The 23221-nt window shown below is 30.5% G+C and overlaps 1 protein-coding gene across 1 annotated transcript; it reads right to left on the reverse strand.

Moving 5' to 3' along the window:
* Window positions 1-10937: 10937 nt before the first annotated feature.
* On the reverse strand, window positions 10938-14880 carry LOC108453482 (protein NSP-INTERACTING KINASE 1-like). Its single transcript, XM_017751606.2, has 11 exons — window positions 14304-14880; window positions 14078-14210; window positions 13915-13986; window positions 13678-13821; window positions 13444-13515; window positions 13296-13355; window positions 12925-13022; window positions 12670-12819; window positions 12241-12582; window positions 11767-12146; window positions 10938-11578 (listed from the first exon to the last, which is right to left on the reverse strand). The coding sequence occupies exons 1-11, from the start codon at window positions 14404-14406 to the stop codon at window positions 11255-11257; spliced, it is 1878 nt and encodes a 625-aa protein (XP_017607095.1). The 5' UTR covers window positions 14407-14880; the 3' UTR covers window positions 10938-11254.
* Between the last annotated feature and the right edge of the window lie 8341 nt (window positions 14881-23221).

Genomic DNA, 23221 nt, shown 5'->3' on the forward strand with positions numbered 1-23221 from the left:
TTTGTTCCAATTAGATTAATGTTGTAATGTATTTAATTTATATTACAAGACTAAGTTTGTTACAAGTTTTAGTGTTTTAATGTTCAAAATATCCAAATTATTCTAATTTAAGTTATGGTCAAATTTTGTTCCAATTAATCTAATTAAATGTATACAAAAAATACAAACTTTTTAATATCAAAACCCAAGAAACCCCTAAAATTGATGGTTTGATAGTATGGTCCTAGGGGTATATTTCTGCGGAGGTCGACGTTCACGTTGTGGGTGATTGTGATGACCAACATCCTCTTCAGTCACAAGTGAGGGTATCTGAAACATGGAATAAAAATCATATGGCTCGAATGGCATCGATGAATTTGAGCCGAAAGGAGTGCCATGTGCGGTGGCTACAATCCAAGAGGAGTGGAGTACTGCGATGGATACGGGCCGAGAGAAGTGCTGTACTGCGGTGGATACAACTCAAAGATATCAAACGCGTAATGGTATCCGCCCCCTAACGAGCCTAAGAAATAGTCATTGCCCTGTAAATTTAGATGATAAAAACTATCAGCCGAATGTGAATGCAATCGCTCGAACTCGACCTCCGGCTGTGGCTCGGGCTCAGGCTCAAGCTCTAGCTCGGGCTTGGGATTTGGCTCTGGCTCGGCCTTTATATTGGCCGCTGGCTCGTATGCCCTAGGTCACTGCACGTACGGGGGACTACAGTCGACCGCCCACTAAGTAAATATGGTTTTCCCATACTAGAGTACCATTGTATGTACTTTAATGATGGTTGCAAATCGAAAGACATATCTATCTGAGGTCTTCAAGCAATCTGATTATCCCACACTGCAATATATTTTTGGTGCACAACCCTCCAATGACTTCCATGTTTTCCTCTCTTGTTGATGTCGTGAACCTTCCCCACCTACATTGGTGGATCCGGGATATACTGGATGCAACTAAACTGTCGTAGTACTCGATCCCTGTGGTACCACTCGACTTCATTGAAATTGATAATTGGTGTGTTAGTGCACCACAATTGAGAATGAATGTAGGCATACGAGGGTATAATAGCAGCAATTTCTGGTCTATGATATGGCATCCATATAAAATGCACGATTAATACCATGGTTAAAATTTAACACGGTTCGAGTAAGATATACAAAGTAATTACATGTCATGAAAATTGATAACCCTATTGTTGTTCGCTTCGGGCATCAGTACACCCCCTATAATATGCATAATGTACGCTTGAGCTGCGCACATCAACTCTTCTTCAATGGCATTAACTGATAAATGCTCAAAATTGGCTTTCAGCCATGTAAATTTCAAACCCGAAAAATTAGACTCATCATCGCTGGGTGAGGCTCCAAGTAGGCTATAACAAAGTGTAGTCGGCTCAGCTATCGCACTTACGCCTGTTATGGCACTCCCGTTGATTGGAAGCCCAAGTTGTAATTCAACACTCGGCCAGAGCAACAGTCTCCTACACGGAAAATGAAAAGTGTGGGTCTCCAGGCGCTAACACTCGACCAATACAGATATTAAATCGTACCGCAAATCAAACGTCCGGATCAATGCTGCTAGCCGAATCCAGCTAACTCCAAGTGGGGCATCAGTCGTGCATCTGGGGAATATCCTAAACTATTAACCCAGCCCCTTAATGCGCAGTACGGGCCCTGACAATGTTAAATTATAGAAAATAGTTATAATAACATAATTTATTTTCGTAAATTACATAGATCTTTTTTTAATAGAACCTTTGGTTAACAAATAACAACATATTACCATATTATTAACTGTGTTAGATATGTGAGGATCTTTCATAACTAATGAAGCCATTGCGATGCCTGCAATTTCAAAATAAATTTCGATTATTAATTTTAATGTTTGATGGATTTTAAATATTTATCAAAATAACTAAATTTTATATATTGCTTTTAACTATAAAAACATACGACTCACGATGTTTAAACATTTATGGAAGAATTTTGACTATTTTAAAACATACGACTCACGATGTTAGACTAATGATGATCTCAAGTCTAAAGATTATACATATGATTATCACTGTGAGAAATGTCGTTATAATTACATAATAATACAATATGCATTTTCATGACGGATCAGTCTAGTATATTATTCTCTAACAATACTTCTTATTATATAATAACCCAATTGACAGTGGTTATGCGGTTATGGGTTCAAGTTTTATGATACTGAAAAAGGATACTTTATAAACTCGATACATAAGTTTCAGACCATGATAATAGGGAAAAACTAAGGGGCTTTCCAATATAATCAACATATTTTATTTCTCTATCTCGAACAAAAGCAGTATCCTTAACCTCGGTCTTATCTGAAACCAGTAACAGAGTTTGATGCAAGAGGACTCTCGGGGAGGGAGTGACTATGGCAGTGAAGAGAAAGTAAAACTCACGTTGAAGTGACAGTAATTGTAGTTATTAATGAGTTTTTTAAGCACAACAATCGTTGTCACCCCGAAAAGACCTTCACCTTTTCTCAACTATCACAATCACTCTTCCTTTGAGAGCCCTTTTCAATCCAACTTTATCACAGGTTTTAGGCAAGACGTAGGTTAAGGATACAACTTAGGTGGAGATGTAGAAAAAGAATAAGTTGATTATACTGGAAAGCCCCTTAATTTTTCCCTATGATTATGGTCTGAAACTTATGTATCGAGTTTATAAAGCATCCTCTTCTGGTATCATGAAACTTGAACTCGTGATCACATAACCACCGTCAACTAGCTCCCGAGTTATACTCTAACCCATGACCGTATAAGTACCGTGATCTTAGAGCTTGAGTTGCAATGTGATGGACTTTTAAGGTAATGGTTCCATCTTGACACGACAAATGAAATGTGTAGGTCTTCGAACGCCACCGCATCATCGTCAACTCAAACATAATTTAAAACTATCACACTATCTCCCTCAAACACAAATAAATCTTTTTGTCCAAAAATTTCAACACTCAACAAAAAAAAAATTTAAGAGAGAATTTTTTAGGATTGAGGGATGGTGGCCTAGAAAGGTGATGTAGTAGGGGAGCAAAATCCCTATTTATATTGGCATCTTAGTGGGAAAGAATTGAAAAAACAAACAAACAATGTACCAGCTAAATCTAAAAATTATCCCGGGATTCTTGGGTTATAGAAAACTTTCACGATTCTAGTCAGGGTTGAAAATAGAAGGGGGAAACATGCCCTACAAGGCACGTTTTTAGCTGAGATAGCAGAAATATTCACTGAAAATGCGCCCTGTAGGTGCTGGAGATAGAGTTAGTGCAGAAAACATTCTTACAAAAGGTGTTGATGTAGGGTACAGTAGTGCATAGTGTGGTGCTTGTGTAAAAGTAACAGGGTTAGCGAAAGCACCAGAAGAAAATGAACCATATTGACGGGGAGGTGGTATAACCACTAGTGCCTCGTACTAGGTTGGAGCTGATGATAACTCTGTCAAGGCATGCATTCCTGACCTAGGATTGATGTGAGATCGTCTTAGCCTCCTAGTATGACGTTGCCTATTCCTTGTCTCCTCCGGTAATAGATATGGTTTGTCGTGATGTCTGAACCATGGCATGTAGTCTGAATAGGTTGCCAATTCCGGTGTGAGAATTGGTTCACGCATAGGTATGAAATCATACCTATGCTCTCAAATGTTGATATATTGCTCATGGAATTTACGCTAATCTTCGTTAGTTATCACCTGCAAATTAACATTGTGCATGTCTTCGCTGTCTTGGGGTTACAGCAAAATAGTTTGCCTAAGCCCGTATTGTCGCATCACTTAATCAATTTCGTGCATCTCTATCATCGCATAATGTTAAATATGACTCCTATTTTCAGTCAAATTTGAAAAAAAATCTTTCAGTTAAACTCTTTTTACATGTTTCAATCAAACATTGATTAATTTAGATTATTTTATTATTATTTGACCTATAAATTTAGCCTATAAATAGGCTCTTTTACAACCTTAGAAAAACACACCCATTAGAGATTTTAACTCATAACACATTTAAAGAATTTTGTGTTTACGTTTTGAGAGTTTTTTGTTTTCAGGTTTTCAGGGTTTAGTCTTTATCTCCATCTTTTGTACTCTTCATTCTTTTGCCATTATAGTAAAATTATCTTTGCCCGTGGTTTTTTATCCTCTTTGGAGGGGTTTTGCCACGTTAAATTTGTGTGTTCAATTTCTCAATTTATTCTGCTATTTTTCTTGTTCGTTGCTTAATCGGGTCGATCCTAACACGTAAACTATCAATGCTACCTTGACGTACCAGATATTGCGATTGGTAAAAAAATTCGGTCGATATGCATTCTTTAATTTTTGGATCAATGTATGGCATCTATTCAAACTATAGTATGAAATTATAAATATTATTATCTATATAATATTAAATTTCAAATCCTTACATAAATATTATATAATTGAAAAATTCAAAAACTAACATTGGCTTCCGATCGTTAATATAACAATAGTCGAATATCTTCAAGCTCCTTTGCTAATCCCATATGACTTGTGCGATTGTTCCACCTATTCGAATAATGTTATTACAAAAATATAATAATGACAAAATATTATGATAATTATATTATCAAATGAATTTTACCTTTTTTATGAGTATAAAAGTATAAGGGGCGTCGACTCGGGAACGTAAAAATAGTAGTTGGTATCATGACTATAGGAGTATGCAACCACCAATTTTAATTTTTTGTGGTTGTGTCACCCGACACTTCTCTCAGTACAACGTAACTAACATGGCTGATCCCCAACTAAGTCGGCTCGCTTCTTTTAATTTGACGAGTTATAGTAGTCATCTTAAATGTACCAAAGTTTGAGATTTATCGAGCATTAGAACACCCCCGATTAACCTCAAGTTGAATGCTCAGGCATACTGTTGTCTTTCAGGGGCACTGTCGAAGTTGTCGAGATAATTGAAATTTTGTTCCAACCATTTCATAACTATCTGGCTATGAAAAAACTTGCCTGACACCTTCTTTAATTGTTGCTTGCAAGTGCCGCTCCAACTGCCAATGACTGCTGATTCCGTAACGATTGACTTATCCACTGGTAAATCGAGTCGTAAAGATGCGTTCTTGAATGTGATTGTATACTCACAGCATGAAAGATGGAATTTGTTTGTCTCATATCTCCATCTTTCTACCAATGCGCTAAAAAGTGTGGGATCCACTTTACACCCCCAAGCATACGAGACATGTGCAAAAATGTCGCTTCTTGCAAGTCTTATTTAATTACACCCAGTGCCCTTGCAGATAGATTGTGTACGTACGTCTCCAAAATTCGATCTTTGACCTGATTATATAATTATAAAAAAAATTATAAATTTAATAATGTTAACAACTTAATAATGAATTTAATTAAAATTTTAAAAAATAAAATATTTTCTTATCATTTTCAATTGGACGCCAAAAATGTGGTTGTCATCGAAATGAATAAGAGGAATTGTCATTATAAAATCAATTAAAACAAATAAATTAAGAAATAGATAATTAACAACAAGAACTTGAGAGAAATTTAATGAAAAATTGAAAACTAAAAACTTGAGAGAATTGATAGAATGGATGAACTGAGAGAATGAGATTTGAATGCAAAAGGGGGAAAATGACTTGGGTTTATATAGCAAATAACTAGTCGTTGAAAATAATTTGCCCGTTTGACTTTTTTGACCATTGGGGAAATTTTACTATTGCTTGAAAGCATGTCTTACAAGGCACACTTTCAGCCACATCAGCTTTCTTTCTCCAAAATCGGCTTATTTCTTTAAATATATTAGAAATCGACTTATTTCTTTAATTTTTTTTAATTTGGCCTTTTCTTTAGTTTTAGCCCACCAAACATTCCCAAATTATGACTTATTTTAAATTGGTCATCAAACTTTAAAACATTCTAATTACATCATCAAACTATCAATGTTATATCAATAAGATCATTCCATTATTAAAATCGTTAATTTAGTGCTAAATGAAACGTCGATTTTATGTGACATAATTTAAAATGAAATTTTTTAAAGAAAAATGAATATTATAAAAATGAATATTGTAAAAATATTAATTTTGAGCTTTTGTAACTTTTACGAAATTATCAATTACTCTATTTTTTTATTTACTTTTTATTAGTTTTAATTTAAAAGTTATGCAACAACAATTTACTTTCTTTAAAATTTTCTTTTAAATTGTCATGTAAGATTTTACATATCATTTAATGGTTAAATTAATGATTTCAATAATAAAAGGACTTGACTGATATAACATTGATAGTTTATGAATGTAATTAGAATATTTTAAAATCAATAGACTAATTGAGAATAAGAATCATAATCTGGGATGTATACAACCAATTTCAATGAAATCGAATAGTGGCTTCGGGACTACAAATCCGAGTCCGAAAAATAAAATTATTTAAATTTCATAAAATGATAGGTATTATGATAGGAATATTACATGAAAATTTTTATTGAAAAATTTTATCAATTATGTGTCTAATTGCGAGAAAGGACTAATTGAATAAAATGTCAAAGTTGAATTCTAAAAGTTATAAGGATTAAATAGTTATAAAATTAAAAGTGATAAGTCCTAATATAGAAATTAGACCATTTATGAAAAATATGTAGATATTTTAATGAGTCATCCATGGAAAAATTGAAAAGGTTAAGGACTAAATTGAAAATTGAATTAAATAAAGTATGATAAATAATTAAATAGAATTAAACCCATTTTATATCATCTTCTTCTTCATAAAATACATGGAAACCCTAGGAGAGAGAAAGCTTGATTTGGTAAGTTCTATGTCCCGTTTTTAATGATATTTTTATGATCGGGAAAGCTTAATTTCTCTATTTGGGGGATTAAATTGTAAGGAAATCAAAGTTTAGAAAATTACCCATGGATGAATATGCTGTAAATTGAAATTTTATGATAGGAAATGAAAGGTTATTGATAGAGAAATCACTTTTACAAAGTGATTTTTAGTGAAAACATGTGTAGAGACTAAATTGCAAAGTAATGAAATTCTTAGAAAAATTCTAAAATTTATGAAATACATGTTCTGTAAAAGTTATATTGGAATTTTGAATAAGCTTGGAATAAGGAGTAAATTGCATGAATTTCAATTTCCGAGTCTAGCGACGAAATTGGAATTTAATTAAAAAGTTAGTGGCAAAATGGTATTTTTGCCTAAAATGTGAAATGGGCTTGATTGAATGTAAAAATCATAGAATTGATGATTAAATTTATTTATATAGATCTGGAAGTGTTGAATAAAGAAAAAGATCGAGGGAAAGAAAAAGTCTCGGAATAGTAAATACGATCAATTGTCAAGGTAAGTTCGTATAACTAAATTAAGCATATAAATGTGTTGAATTGATTGTTGAATTATGTGCATTATGATTTGTAATTGGTATGTACATGTAATAAACCAATGTTGATTTGTGATTTACATGAAAATGATGAAATATTACATGAATCCGTTGAATATTGATTTCAGATTGGACAGGTGATTACCGTGTATATGAGATCCTGCATATGTTGCAGAAAGGTTGTCCTGAAAAGGTAATATTTTGATCTCATTATGAAAAGGAAATGTACACCTTGTGTGTACCATGTGAAAAGGGATAGCTTCGGCTATTGAATGTGAAAAGGGATAGCTTCGACTATTGAATGTGAAAAGGAAAGGTATACTTTGTGTATACCACATGAAAAGGCTATGTACATTTTGTGTGTACACTTGGAAAGGTTAGGTATACTTTGTGTATACCATATGAAAATGAAAGGTATACTTTGTGTATATCACTTGAAAAGGAAAGGTACACTATATGTGTATACTTGAAAAGTTTATATGCACTTTGTGTGTACAAATTGAAAAGGGTATGTATACTTCGTGTATACCACTTGAAAAGGGAATGTGCACTATGAATGTACAACTAGAAAAGGAAAGGTCCATCGGAAATTCAAAGATTCAACGGAAATGTATTAACAAATTAAATAAGAAGAAATGACATGATGAGCTCATTTATGCATAATAATGTTTTTGTACTAACCAATTTGGTTGAATGATTGTGTATAGGTCATATTTGCTAGTCTGCTAAATTGATGGATAAATTGCCTTATGTATGATTTACTTGTTATATATATGAATGGTAAGTGTAATTAGTTATATGAACTTACTAAGCATATAATGCTTACTAGGTTTATTTTTCCTTGTTTTATAGTGCTCGAAGCTTGTGAAGGTTGGATTGGGTCGGAGCTATCATCACACTATCAACTCCTTAATTTTGGTATAAACAATAAACTCATTTTTATATAATGGCATGTATAGGCTAATGAGGCCAAATGATGAAGTAACATGTTTGTTTACAACCTAGCCATTGGAATGGTTAGTACTATGTATTTTGAGGTAATATGGTATGTTAATGTTCAACAAGATACAAATCACCTTTCATAAAACATGATTTACAAATCAAAGTAAAGGTAAGCTTCAAGGTATGGTTAAGAGTTGGAAATGTTAGATTGAATGATGGAAATTGGTTAAATTGGTTGGTATATGTATGTAAATTTTTATGCAGGAAAATGGTTAAGCTTGGGTGAGAAATAGGGTTAGGAAATGGCTTTATTTCGTCCACACGGGTAAGACACACGGGCGTGTGTCTAGGCCGTGTGTGACACACAGACAGCCCATGGGCGTGTGAAATGACCGTGTGTCCCCTATATCCTTAAATATGAAGTCAGAATAGTACACAGGAAAATGACACGGCAGTGTGTTTGGTCGTGTGAAAGGCACGGGTTTTAAGCATGGTCGTGTGTCAAAACCGTGTGAAAATGGCTTAAAAATGGTGAAAAATCAGTGTATTAGACGGCCTAGACGCACGGGCATGTGCCCAGGCCATGTGCCCTTTTTGTACTTAAGAAATTGCAAGTCAGAATTCCACACGGCCATGTCCCAAGTCACACGGACGTGTGTCCCTATCTTCAAGGATAAATTTTCAAAGTTTCCACTTTAGTCCCGAACCACTTCCAAAGCATGTATTGGGCCCCGTAGGCCCATATTAGGGACTTTTTGATGAAATTTGAAAAGTTTTGATTTGAAATACAAATTTATGACTCGGTTTTGTACAAATGCTAATGTATAAGTTCGGTAATGCCTCATAACCCTATTCCAATAACGGATACGTATTAGAGATGTTACAGAATGTCTAATGCAATTAACTCTTATAACACTCGAATAGTTTAGTGATGTTAATGAGGAAGAAAATCTTCTCTTTCAATAATTTATAACCTCTGATTGAGTTGGTGTCACAGGTTAATCGGATACCAATTTAGTTAGAAAATTATAAAAATATCTTTTTGATGGGACTTGAACTCACGCCAATTAAATTCATAAAACCTTAAATTTATCACTCAACCAAAATTTTATTTTATTATTATTTCTAAGCACACATATGTATTTTAAATCTATAATTTTCACATGTATACATATGTGATAAAAATTTCTAGTGCAATTTTAAGTGCTTTAAATTTTATTTTATTGATCCAATTTACTGTCTAGTAAAACAATATCTTTAAGGTGAGTAAAACTCGATTCGACTCAAAAAAATTGAAAAAAAAAATCGGAGGAGTAAAACTATAATATCTTACATTTTTACCCTAAGCCTCCAAACCTTTTTACTTTCCTCCTAATACTTTTACTCCCATCCCATCCAATCCAATCCTACCACCATCTACCCCAAACTCATCTTCCCCCTAATTTTTTTGTAAATATTTTCTCCCATTTAATTTCCCTCCAAAATTTTACTCCCCCAACTCTCAAAACTCTTTATTTTCTCCCCTAAACTTTTACTTTTCACCATTTACCCAAAATACAAAATCATCCAAAAAAATCTCTAAACTTAAATAGTAATAATTTTATTTATATCTACTATTTATATTATTAAATTAAATTTCACATTTTGTTCTATTTATATTATTGAATTGTTTAATTATATTAAATCTTAATAAATTTATGTTAAAATTGAATTATTGATGATGCCATAAAATATTTGCATTAAAATTTTATGTTGGTATCAATTTCACGTTTTATCTTTAAGATTACTTTTATTAAAAATCACACATTTTTATGTTTAATATATTTTTAATTTCAAAATATATAGTGGCAAAATTAGAATATAATTAAATCAACTAAGTAAGCAAAGAAGTTAACCCGTAAATAAAATATTAATAAATAAATTATAAGGAGATGAAAGTTAATAACAAATTTGATTATGGTGGGTGACAATGGTTACAAGGATCCAAAGTAATTTTTTTAAATTTAACTTGAACAAATATATTCAATTCGAATTCCGTCTGACTTGACTCGATTCGAGAAAATTTCAAATCAAGTTAGAATGATAGAATAGGATTCATCAATTGATTGAACGGTGACCCCGAATCTAGGTGTACACAACAACTTTCTACCTCCAAAAATAGAAAATTCATAATTTAATCCTTTTATAAATAATAAATTATAAATTAATATATGGTAAAATTAAATATTAATTCTGTAAAATTGAAAAAAATATCCTTTAAAATTGATGAAATGATAAAAATTATTTTAACCACTAAAAAATTATAATTACAACTAAAATAATTTCTATATCAGTAAAATCCAAAATGTTAAAACTTGAGGAATTTAAAATCTGAGATTTGGATAATTAATTTATTATACTCGCAGTTGTGAACATTTAATATTTTAAAGGGGCAATTTTTTAACACAAACTGCAAATACTCTAAAATTATTATTTCACAACAATTGTTTTATTTCCCTTAGTAGTGGTAAAATTTGAAAGGGTGGTAGCACACATATACAACATTGTATATGCTAAAATACCAAACTTCATAAAAATAACTAAATACCGTAATTAGATTAAAGGGAGGAATAAAGTTACATAAGCATAAGAACCTCTACAATATAATTTTTAAAATTACAGCCAAAGACCCCATTGAAGAATGTTTGATCTTACACAAAAAATCCACAATACAGTCTCTCAGATCTTCAATAATGTCCTTCTTACACATAAACTCTGTACACTTGCAGTAAAAAAACAAAACCAAAAAAATCAAAGCCCTTTGATCCTATGCTATCCCACTATTATGCAACTATAGGAGTTTTAGCTATAATTTTCTAAGTCTCACTGAAATCTCCGGAAAAAAAAAAAAGAAAAGATTTATAGTTACGTTTTATAAGGGGTTGGTTCTGGTTCACCTTGGTCCAGACAGTTCCATGGCTTGAACGAGTAATGATGAGTCGTCGGTGAGATCGGAATATCGGTCCGACGATGAGAATTCATGAGGAGGCTTGCATTTGGTTGATTCGACTTTTTGTGAAGCTTCCCATCGTTCCGCTAAGCCGTCACCTTCAAGCATTCGGACCACTTCCGACATTTTCGGCCTATGACCTGGAAGGTATTGTGTGCATAACAATGCTACTTGAACCATCTCTTCGAGCTCGATCCGGTCGTAGTTGTTCTTAAGATCCTTGTCAACTAGCACTTCAAGTTTCTTTTCATGATGAATTTTCCTTACCTGCACATGGTATTCATGTCAAATTCTAGTGCTCAAGTCATAGAATGTTACTCGGATTTGTGAGTGTCGGATATGATGTTTGACACAAGTATGGTTAGATTTTTCAGTGTTTTTTTTCATATATTGAATGGAAAAGCATAGAAAATAACGAATTATGTCCATTGAAGGTTGAGAGAAATTATACTAACCCAATCAAGCATTGCTCCTTTCTGGTTAGCAGCCTTGCCAAATTCTAGTGCTCTTTGACCTGTGATTAACTCAAGGAGGAGAATTCCAAATCCGAACACATCCGTTTTATCCGAAGACTGGCCTGTGGAGAGGTACTCTGGAGCAATATGTCCCACGGTGCCTCTCACTGCGGTTGTAACATGTGAATCGTGGTGATCCAAAAGCTTCGCTAGCCCGAAATCTCCAACCACTGCCTCACAATAATCATCAAGCAATATATTTGCTGCTTTGACATCCCGATGGATTATCTTCGGATCGCATTGCTCATGAAGGTATAGCAATCCCCTGCCAGCTCCTAGAGCAATTCTCTTCCTTGTGCTCCAATCCAACACCGGTTTTCCTGTCACGAACAACACATGTTCAGTTTAACTACTGAAATGCATCATTGTCAAGTTATGACTTATACAAAATCCGGGAAACCCTTCTTATATTACCTTTGAGACGAGATGCGACACTACCGTTGGACATGTAGGGATAAACAAGAAGTTTCTCTGTAGGAGTTATGCAAAATCCATAAAGCCGAAGCAGATTCCGGTGCACTGCAAGGCTAATCATCTCAACTTCAGTCTGGAATTGAATCTCTCCACCAGCGGCATTACCATCTTTAAGCCTCTTAACGGCTACTATTGTTCCGTCTTGCAGAACTCCCTTGTACACATTCCCAAAACCGCCTTTGCCTAGTATATTCTTGCTGCTGAAGTTATGTGTTGCAACCTGAAGTTCCCTGAATTGGAACCTCCTTAAGTTTCCGAGGGACACTTCTTCGTGATGCCGATCTGAAATCCATAACCGAAAGACTACGATCATAAGTACTAAGTTAGCCATCAATGAAGACTTACACAGAAAGTTCAACTATTTCAAACCTTTAACATCAAAAAACATCTGTTCGTTCCGCCTTCGTCTCCACCATAATAGTATCCCAAGTATAAGAAACATCAGAGACACGCACCCGATGCTTGAACCGAAAGCAATGGCTATTTTATGACTTCGGGTTTGGCTGGAAGGCTGAGCATCTTGAGAACCGAAAGAAGGTTGAAGTCAGATAAATCATAAGAGTACTTAAGTAGTAAAAATAGAAATTTCAGCTTCCTAAGTTACAAAAAAATAAAATTCAAAACCTTGTGAGTTGTTCAAGTTCATGGACATTGGCATCAATGTCATCCCATGGCATTCTCGTTCAGCTCCAGTAGCACAGATTATAGGATTTCCCACTATGCTGCAATAGCATAACAAAGGAGAAATGTTTATCAACATAATGTTCGGGACTCGGGCTAATGTTGTGTCAACTCTTCATCTTTCTAGAAAGTACTGGTGTCAGATACGCATCTCCGACATATGGGTATGGAATTATGATCAAATACATGAAAAAACTTAGAAAATCCTATTATACCCGTGCTGAGCACGTATTCATATCTGACATGCAATTCACACCCAATTGCAAGTACCATAGGACTTGAGAGTGAAGAGAAGATTAGATGGATGAACATACCTGAAGGTTTTGGCAGCAAATCTGGGCACTGGTCCACTCAGATTGTTGTATGACAAGTCCCTGAAACACACAAGATTTAATATATAAATGTATACATAGAATATTTGTATCTAAAAGGAGGAAAAAAATAGGACTTAAAAAGGCTTACAGGAAGGCAAGCTGAGTCATGTTAGCCAAAGCCAATGGGCATGCACCAGAGAGACTGTTGTTGTTTAGCCTCCTGTAATCAAAATTTGCAACCCCCTTGTGTTAAATTTGAACCCAAAGTATGTTCAATTTTTCTTTCAAGTTCTTTCAGAGAGCCATATCTCTATATTCGTATCCGAATATACATGGAACTTCAAGAAAAACGAAGAATCGTACTTGGAGAAGCATAACATACATGTATTGAAGGCTCCTTAGGTTGCCTAAAGATGTAGGAATTTCCCCAGTAAAGGAATTATCAGAGAGATCAAGTGTTTGAATCTTTGAGAGCTTCCCTAGTTCTGAAGGAATTGGTCCAGTTATGTTATTATTCTGCAACAGCCTGCCAAGAAAAAAAGGTTCATAACACCATCCATATTAGAAACAACCAAGAACAAAATCCGTACATTTCAATTTGTTCGATTTTATTACTCACACAATCCGGAGGTTTGTCAAGTTCCCAATGCTTGGAGATAACGTACCAGATAGATTCTGGCTTGGACTTCCCCTGAAACAAGACCAGTTTCATTCATTCAAACAATGGAAACTTAACTTTTCTCGTAAAGCTTAAGGTTGTAAGAAAAAGAAAATCTTTTTACAGGCCAATGACTAGGCTTTCAGGTGAACAAGTAACCATTGCCCAACTACATGGATCAACAGCATCGCCATCCCAATTGTCAAGAACACCATGAGGATCATGCAAAGCATCCTTTATAGCCATTAAAGCTTGCACTGTAAAAACAAAAAAAAAAATTGATAATCAGAATATCTCCAGTAATGATTAACACAGAGAACTGCAATTGTTTTTTTTCCTTGTTTAATTACCTTCATAGTTTACTCCTTTAGGAGAAAGCAATCCGTTTATAGGAACCCAAAACCATAAGAAAGCCAGGAAATAAAAACCCATTTCTCTTCTCCTCATTCCCATTATTATTTTGAACTTCAACAGAGAGAAAAACAAGAAACCAAGGGAACAAGACAGTTTTTTAAGGTTGAGTTTCAAGTTTCAACTGCTAGTGCTATCAGAAGAGAAAAAAAAAACTAAGTTCGAATTGGAAGTGTTAGATCAGAGAAAAACCCCATTATTTCCTGCTTTCCATGCCAGAAATCCATTCACTAAAATCTTGTGTCAGACCCCAAAGCAAAAGAAAAAAAAAATTCAAGTTAAAATGAAAAAGAAAAAGAAAAAAGAAAAAGACATAGATTTATTGGTTGTACTAGAAAGTGAAGTGGCATGCCTTGCCTGTCACAGGGACAGACATGAGAGCTGTAAGAAAAAAGGAATATATAATACCCACAATCTAAAAACAACAAAACTAAACCAAATCCATTGTTTATATTCCAAAGACAAGGACACATTAGGTAATTTCCCAGGTTTTATATATTAATTTTTCACGGTTTAGCTGATAGCAAACTCTCAAGCTAAAAGCAGCATTAAATGGGCAAGAAAAAAGTGTATACGTAAGAAATAGGTTCTACTACTGAGAATAAAACCTGAATTATTCCAGTTTTCAGATAAATTCTTTTATTTAAATAATTACCTTATTTTAAATGAAGACCCATTTGTGTTAAAAGGTTTATTTACAAAAATCGATTGCACTTTGATTTGAACTATTTCATATTATTTTCCAAAAATAATTAATACACACTTCCAAATATCAACATTATAATTTGTTTTTATTTATCATTTACAATATATATTGAATAATAAAAGTTTTAAAAATACCTAAAAAAGAAAAGAAAATGTGTTGGGTAAGCTTGGGAGAATGGAGAATCAAACATTCCCTGAGTTTGGCCATTGAGCAAAAGTCCCAAAAATAATATTTTTTTAATTATTCTTTAAAATCTCTTAAAGGAATTAAGAATGTGAGGATCTCAATGTTGGGTGGCTCGAGATTGATGAGTATAGAGAATTTGGTCACCCAACCATTTTTATATTTTTATTTTTATTTTTCACTTTTGAGCTGTAAATGATGTGTAAATTGTAAAATATTTGCATTTTTATAAAAATTTAAAAAAAAAAGAGAATATATTATTATTTGCTTTTATTGAAGATTCCACCACTTTTATCTTTATCTTTTTTATCTTTTTGCTTTTATTTAATTTAACATTCAGGCAGGCAGCAGACAGTCATTCCTTCATGACACTGTTCGAAAAAAGAAGTAAACTTTTAAAAGCAAAAGCTGCCAATGCCACTCTCTTCATCTCTATTTCAAACGCACTCATCGCGCGTGCATTTATATTTAATCATTCACTTATATCATGCAATACGGTGCGTTTTTAATTTAAATTTCGTCGAAAACCACTGGACAAAATCACTTCTTCTTTTAAGACATGATGAGGCAAACAAATAATTTTACCATCAGTTGGTCGATTTGTTATTAGTTCGATTAATAAATATTATTATTAATGTAAAAGAACATAAATTTGAGTATAATAAAATATATATCTTTTTATTTATAAATTAAAGAGAGATTATATATAATTCTAAATATTATATAAAAAATATATGATTAAAACCAATCTAACCAAACTCAAAAGATTCGTTTCATTCATTTAGATTTTATTTTGATAAAATCACTTGTAATCCGGGTCATTTTGACCTACACTACAATTCTAGTATAAAAAGAAATCATTCATTATAAGAAATAAATGACAAAAATAGGTGGGGGATAGAGATTAAGGGCCAATTTACATAAATTGCCCCTTTTCCTTCACCTCTCAATATCCCCACAAAGGAAAAAGAAAGTGGCGATGGCAAATGGGGTATTATAGTAGTAGGGTTTAATTAAAGTAACAAGACTGTTCCTCTTCATGTGTCTTCTTTGCTTTGTCTCTTCCCCTATTTTCTTCTATCCCAAGATTTATAAACTAACAAGCCTGTCCCTATTGGGGAATTTTATTTTCATTTTTTAATATTAAATTTTATTGCATATAAAGGGGTTTTTTGCTTCCCATGGTACGTGGCATTTTTTTGGTTGGCTAGGATTTTAAAAAGAAGATTGTGCTTTTGAATTGCATTATTAAGTTATACATATTATAGTGGTCAAATTTTACTGTCAACGAAAGTTTAAACTCTGTTACCTCTAAATAAAAATAAAAACCATATTAGTAAGCTGTGATTAATTATGTATGAAAGTTATCTTTATAGTAATTATTTTTGTCTTATGTACATGTTAGTAAGATAGAAGGTGTTAATCTTCTTTCTTATTCCATATTCCATATGAGATAATATTTTAATTTACCACCCATCTCAATAAGAGGAGAATGCCTTTTTGTTATTAAGCCCATCTCATCCACTAGATATACAAGCCCTCTCCCTCCTCGATAATTAGATGAACACTTACTCCTAAGGGATTTGCATTTAGGTCCTCAATCCAATAAGGGGTCTATTTGGGCATAGTAACCTCATATTAATTGAATACATAATAAAATGAATTTCACGATGTATGTTTTTCATGCTTTGCATGATGACAACTTTTCTTATAAAAACCTATCATATCACACCGATGAATAAGGACTGGTTCTTCAACCTAAAAGTTACTCTGAACAAATCCCTTATCTCTGATCTCAATCAGTTTATCCTCTTACTCCTTTTCGACTCTCTATTACTATAGATAAACTGATCTTCCTAGAATCATTACTTTCCCCTCTATATTTTTCTACTCTGTATTAACAATAATATTTTTATTGTATTTTTACTATATAAAATTTTCTTTTATATTGAATCGTATTCGTATCAAATATTGGCCGGTATTTGTAACCGACAGGCATTGATATGGACATGACTATAGCTTCTAAAATCGTTATAAAAGTTGGTGAAAATATTGGACTTAGGGTACAATGGAAGAAACCGATATGTACATTAACAAAAGTTGTACCTAATTTTTCCACCAAAAAATTGATTAATAAATAGTTGGTTTTTAAGTTTAATCAATTATCCAACTGTCCATTCACACCAATAAAACCTTCAAATAAAATTTCAAAATGCGAGATGCAAATTCGATTCTTACCAGAACACGTGCACTTATAAATTTAATTAAATGTTTAAACGGTCGATATTCATTCACAGTAGTATTTCCACAATCAAAATTAGTGAGGTAACAAATATTGTGTGTATTATTTATTATGAATGTGTCAAATAATTCATATTTAAATGTAATGCAATTATATTTTATAATTATTTGGTCTGTCAGATGTGATAAAATCTTAACCACATCTATCGGTATAGTAAATAATTATACATATATAATATGTAATACAATAATTTAATATACAAGCAATGGAGCTTTTTACGCTGTACAAGCGAGTTTAAGATATTAACAAAGGTTCTTAATTGGTATTTCAAGTATATATATACGAGACACTTGTCAATCCCTTAATTCTACTATTATCATTAAAAAGATTTCACTATTGTGTATAAAATAATAATACATATATAATATGAAAGCAAAGAAAACATGTCCATGCAAAATTAGAAACTTAATAATTTAGTCGATAACGTTGAGATTTTAAGAATTTTAGCATCTAAATTCAAGTTGTGTAATGCATAAAGCATATATAATCTCTATTCAAATTTATTTTTGACTTAAATCTCGCTATATACGAATATTGTCTAGAATTATTCTAGTATAGAGATTGTACAATCTTTATAAATAAAATTTTATTAAATTATATTTAATAAATACGACCCAACAATATGAAAATATGATTGACGTACAAAATTGAAATGAAAGAAAAAGAGGAAAAGAATAGGTAAACAACAAGAGAGGTGGACCATGGAGATTTATGAACAAAATCAGTAACAAAGTATAGGCAAAATGAGTAGCAAATAATTAGTGATTCAAGTTTCAACTTTCAAAATTCAACTATAGTAGTTTTTGAATAAAACATTTTTAACTTGTATTGTGTTTTTTTTAACTTGGAACCAAAATTCCAAGTACAAAACCACATGATTCTTGAGTTAGACAGTGTGTTTGTTCAGACAAGGCCCCAAGACATAGTCCCCATTTGTCCCCATAATTCAACTCCAATCTCATTTATTGCTCTTCTCTTCCTCCATTCACTCCTATTGTTTCCACTTTGATTCCATCTTTTAACATTTATCACACACCACTCTTTTGGTATTCATCGGTTAATATTAATTTTAAGTTAAAAATTATGATAGAATTTAATCTTCAACATTTATATTGTTTTGTCAATTATTTTTTATTATTATTTAATTAAATTTAGCCATTAACCTTTAAAAAGAGTTCAATCATGTTTTCTTTTCTAAATGGAAATGTTGAGTAGAACATTAATTTTTTAACGAGATTGGTGTGGCAACTTGCGTGGTAATCCACTTTTACTTCATGCTTATGTAATGTCAACAAATAATTTAAAAAATATAAAAACATTCAAAAATTTATAAAATATGTAAAAAAATCATAAAAATTCAAATACAAATAGTTTGAAGTACACATGAATTTTTATGCGAGCTGTCATGTTTAAAAATTTATCGTTTTAGTCAATATATCCGTTAAAACAAAGTAATCTAACTCTTTTTAAAAGATTGATGATCAATTCGACTCTTTTAAAAAATTTAAGGTCAAATTTAGTTAAGAAAATAAATAAAAGCTAAATTTATTATTATGCCTTTAAAGCAAAATAAAGTGTCATTAACTTTTTACAATTTTTTAAAATTTATTTTTAATGCCACATGAAACCAGCTACTTGTACTTTTTTTAGGATTTTTAAAAGGTTAAAATATGCTACTTATTCCTGTATTATCCACAAATTTGAAATTTAGTTTATATATATATTAATTTTAAAAATTCAGTCCGATTGCTAATATTGATTTTTTGGTTAAATTTAGTGTGACATTTTGAAATAAAAAAAATATCCACTTAATAGTAATGTAACTAAAAAAAACGTTGTAATGGACTTGAATTTAACAAAATAATTTTAACATTTTTAACGATTAGAGTTGAATTTTGAAATCTAAAAAGTAGAAATACTAAATTTATAAAAACTAAATTTTAAATTAAAAATACAATAACTTATGATTTTAACTTTTTTTAAAAATTATTTATTTGTTTATGAATAAGAGAGTGTAGTTGTATTAAATAAAAGTTGTTTTAAACTTCAAAAACATTCTTTGTGCACAAATCGGGTAAATAATTAATGAGTTTGTATCTGAACACAAATATAAAGGATTAAAACAATAATTTTTTAAATACAAGAAAAATATGAAACAAAATGCCAAAATTGGAATGTTAAAAAGAAAATGGAATCCGAAAGGTTGGATACTGAAAAGCAAAAGTAAAAATGTAGCAGGATAAAAATAAAAATAAAAGCAAAAAGTAAAAAGTAAAAGTAAAAGTAAAAGGCCCACACTAATTTTTCTTCTTTTTTTGAGAAATGAGCCAGTACTACTACTTCATGATGATGCACTAGTGAGCAATGCAATCATGTTGAGGCAAGGAATCCTATGGTTGATTATTACATTAATAAAGGAATCATCAATTGTCTTCATTTTTAATTAATCAACAGTTTTAATTTTAATAATAACCTTTGAATTTTGTAATTAATATAAATTAACTTTTTTAATAAAATCCAGGTTCGAAAATTACTGGATTAAAAAAACTTCAAGGACTAAGTTTTATTATTAAATTTAGGACTAAATACTAATTTAACCCTAAGATTAATATATACACTAATGGGTAAATAAATTCTCTTCCAGAGGGACAATGAAAATCATCTGAAGGGCTTTATAAGTGGAGAGCTACTAGCCCTCCATTAAAGTTCAAAAAGAAAGAATAATATGTATCTTGGTATATTTTGAATTTAGTCCTTTTATTTTTAAAATTTTAAATTTAAGTTAAAATGTTAATATTGTGAAAATTATTTTTAAAATCAAGCCCATTACATACTAAATGAGTTTTGTTTTTAATTTCAAAATGTTACACTAATAAATTTAACTAAAAAATAACAATTGGACCTAGATTTTGAAATCTAAAAAGTAGAAAAGACTAAATTTTTAAAATAAAAGTATAATGACTAAATTTTAAATTTATGAAGTGTATTACGTAATCATAACTCTTCCTATCCTTTAAATAAAAAAATTAATTCATTTTAACGCACTTGAATCCACACCATCTTATGTTAATAATAAAATCAATAACAATCAAATTAAGACTTAATTGTGCCTCAAACTAAAACAGTGAGAAAATAACAATATTGGATGTGCTTTCCCAACTGTTTCCGAACAATTTACCGGTAAAAGTAAAACGGTGTTGTGATTGTTGTTAGTTACTTACAATGAGAAGTGATTGATTTTAAAACAACCTTAATTATAATTAAGCTACAAAAGAGACAAGCGTTTTGAATCATATCTTAATTATCAACTGCCTCCACATTAAATATATATTATAAATTTAATTAAATCTATAAAATAATATTAAATTATAACACACTTAGAAAAAAATTATATAATAATTATATTTATTGTTCAAGCAAAAATAAATGTAATTTTAATTGAAATGATAGAATTAAAATTTTAAAATTTATTATGTCTCAATTTTAAATCTTATTTATTTTTTAATAAAAATTTATTTTATAAAATGCACGCTTAAATTAATGTTAAGAGGCTTAAATATAAGTAGAATTAATGTTTGATATATTGGCACTATATTTTTTTAATTCCACAAATAACCTTAAAAATTTGACATGTGTTTCTTATTTTTCATATATATATATATTTAATATACCATATAGGCACTTGCCAACTCATTGACTATATTTATGGAGTCTAAAAACTTAACTGGTTGTGTACAGAATATTATTATATATAAGTATAGATTATAAAATCAATTCAATTAGAAAGTTTTGACGTATTGTTATCAATTGAGAGGATGTAGATTTAAGCGTGCTTAAATGTATTTTTTTCTATTTTAAGAGTTGAAAGGAATGATGGATAAAAGTAATTTATAAAATAGTGAAAAAAGTTTTTGAAATAATATGCATAAAATTAGTTGATAAATTGTATATTGAATGTTATCTACATTACATGAAAGAAATCAAAGCTGATCACTGTTTTTTTTTTAAGAACAATTTGTTTCTCTAAATTGTATAGAATAAAATAAAAGGAAAGGGAAAAGAAGGTGGGTGGCAATGGAGGGTGAGATGGGACCTAAAAAAATGACAAAGATTTGAGATAGACAAGAAAGTAAAAGTGTTTGATAAGATTAAAGACAGTGATAGAGCAAGCAACATGGGCTTTGTTTCCGGGAACATTGAGGGTCCCATGTTTCTTTTAACTTAATGTTCCAACTCAACTGCAAAAGGCTCGACATTGATTCCAGCTTTGAGACTCCAAATTAAGGTTTCCATCCATTCGAGATAATCAAATAAATATAATAAAATTACTTTAAACTCATTCAGATTTGTTTAATTAATGGAGTCAGTTTTAAATTTCTTAATTAAACTCATAATAAACCTCAAATTTTATTATTTATAATTATTTTCTCTTTTAATATTCATGGTAGCATACAAATCATTATACCTAATTCGATTTGACTTCAACTTTAGATTTACTTCAATTATTTCGTTCACGACATCACTTTTTTTTTTCAAAATATAAAAAATCTAAAAAGTTGAAAATTATAAAATATATTGAAATTTGATTTTAGGATAAATTAATATTTAGTCCTTCAATTTGATAATCTTTCTTAATTAATCCCTTAATTTTTTTTGTCCACATTTATCCACAAACTTGGATTTCATCCAGCAATTCTTTCTATTTTTTTCAACAAATCTAATAATAATGAAAATCATATTTTTTTTTGGGTGATGACAAGAAAGTCTACTAAATTGTGCTAAAATATGATTTTTTCTCCAAAATTAGTTAGATGTTATTTTGAATGAAAATGCCTTACTAATGTATATATTTATACAGGTAACAAATCTAAAATAATAAGTGTAATTTAATATGAATTTAAATTCTAAGTGATAATAAATTTATACATCATAAATTAGATTACCAATATATGATATTATATTTTATATATATAGTGTTAATCTTACATTTTTAATTTTACTTAATTATAAAATTATATTTTGATTTTTATTATTTTAATTTATCCAATTATATTAAATGATTTTATAAATTTATTATTTTATTACTTCATAATATATTATGTAATTTTTAAGTAGAAATTTTAAAAGATATGATCAAGTTAATTAATTTCCTATCAATATACTATCATATTAATTAATATTTAATTAGTATTACTTTTATTATTATCACATAATAATACCGACAAACTATTATTCTAATGTCAATTTAGTAATATAATTAACAATAAAAATATTCTTATTAGTTTAAAAGTTTTTCCAAAACTTTTGCTTTTACATATATTATAAATTTGTTCCTAATATTATACACGATTTTAAGCATTTAAAATTTTAAATTATAGTAATTAGTGTAAAAATAATAATAATAATATTTTTACCATTTACAATATAGTTTTTTCTTGATGTAACTGATGCAAAGAGATCTTAATTAAAATAATATCTAATAAATTTAATTTACGTATATAAACTATATCGATAATTAAAATATAATGCTAATAAAAAATTATATTCATCATTAAAGCATTTGTTTAACTATAAAAAACGTTTAATAGTTGAAAAATTCACCGTAATAGCTTATAGATAATATATTAAATTAAATAATTAATTAAAGTTTTTATTTAAAAATAAAG

The sequence above is a fragment of the Gossypium arboreum genome, chromosome 11, assembly GCF_025698485.1.
Source record: "Gossypium arboreum isolate Shixiya-1 chromosome 11, ASM2569848v2, whole genome shotgun sequence".
Lineage (NCBI taxonomy): Eukaryota > Viridiplantae > Streptophyta > Magnoliopsida > Malvales > Malvaceae > Gossypium > Gossypium arboreum.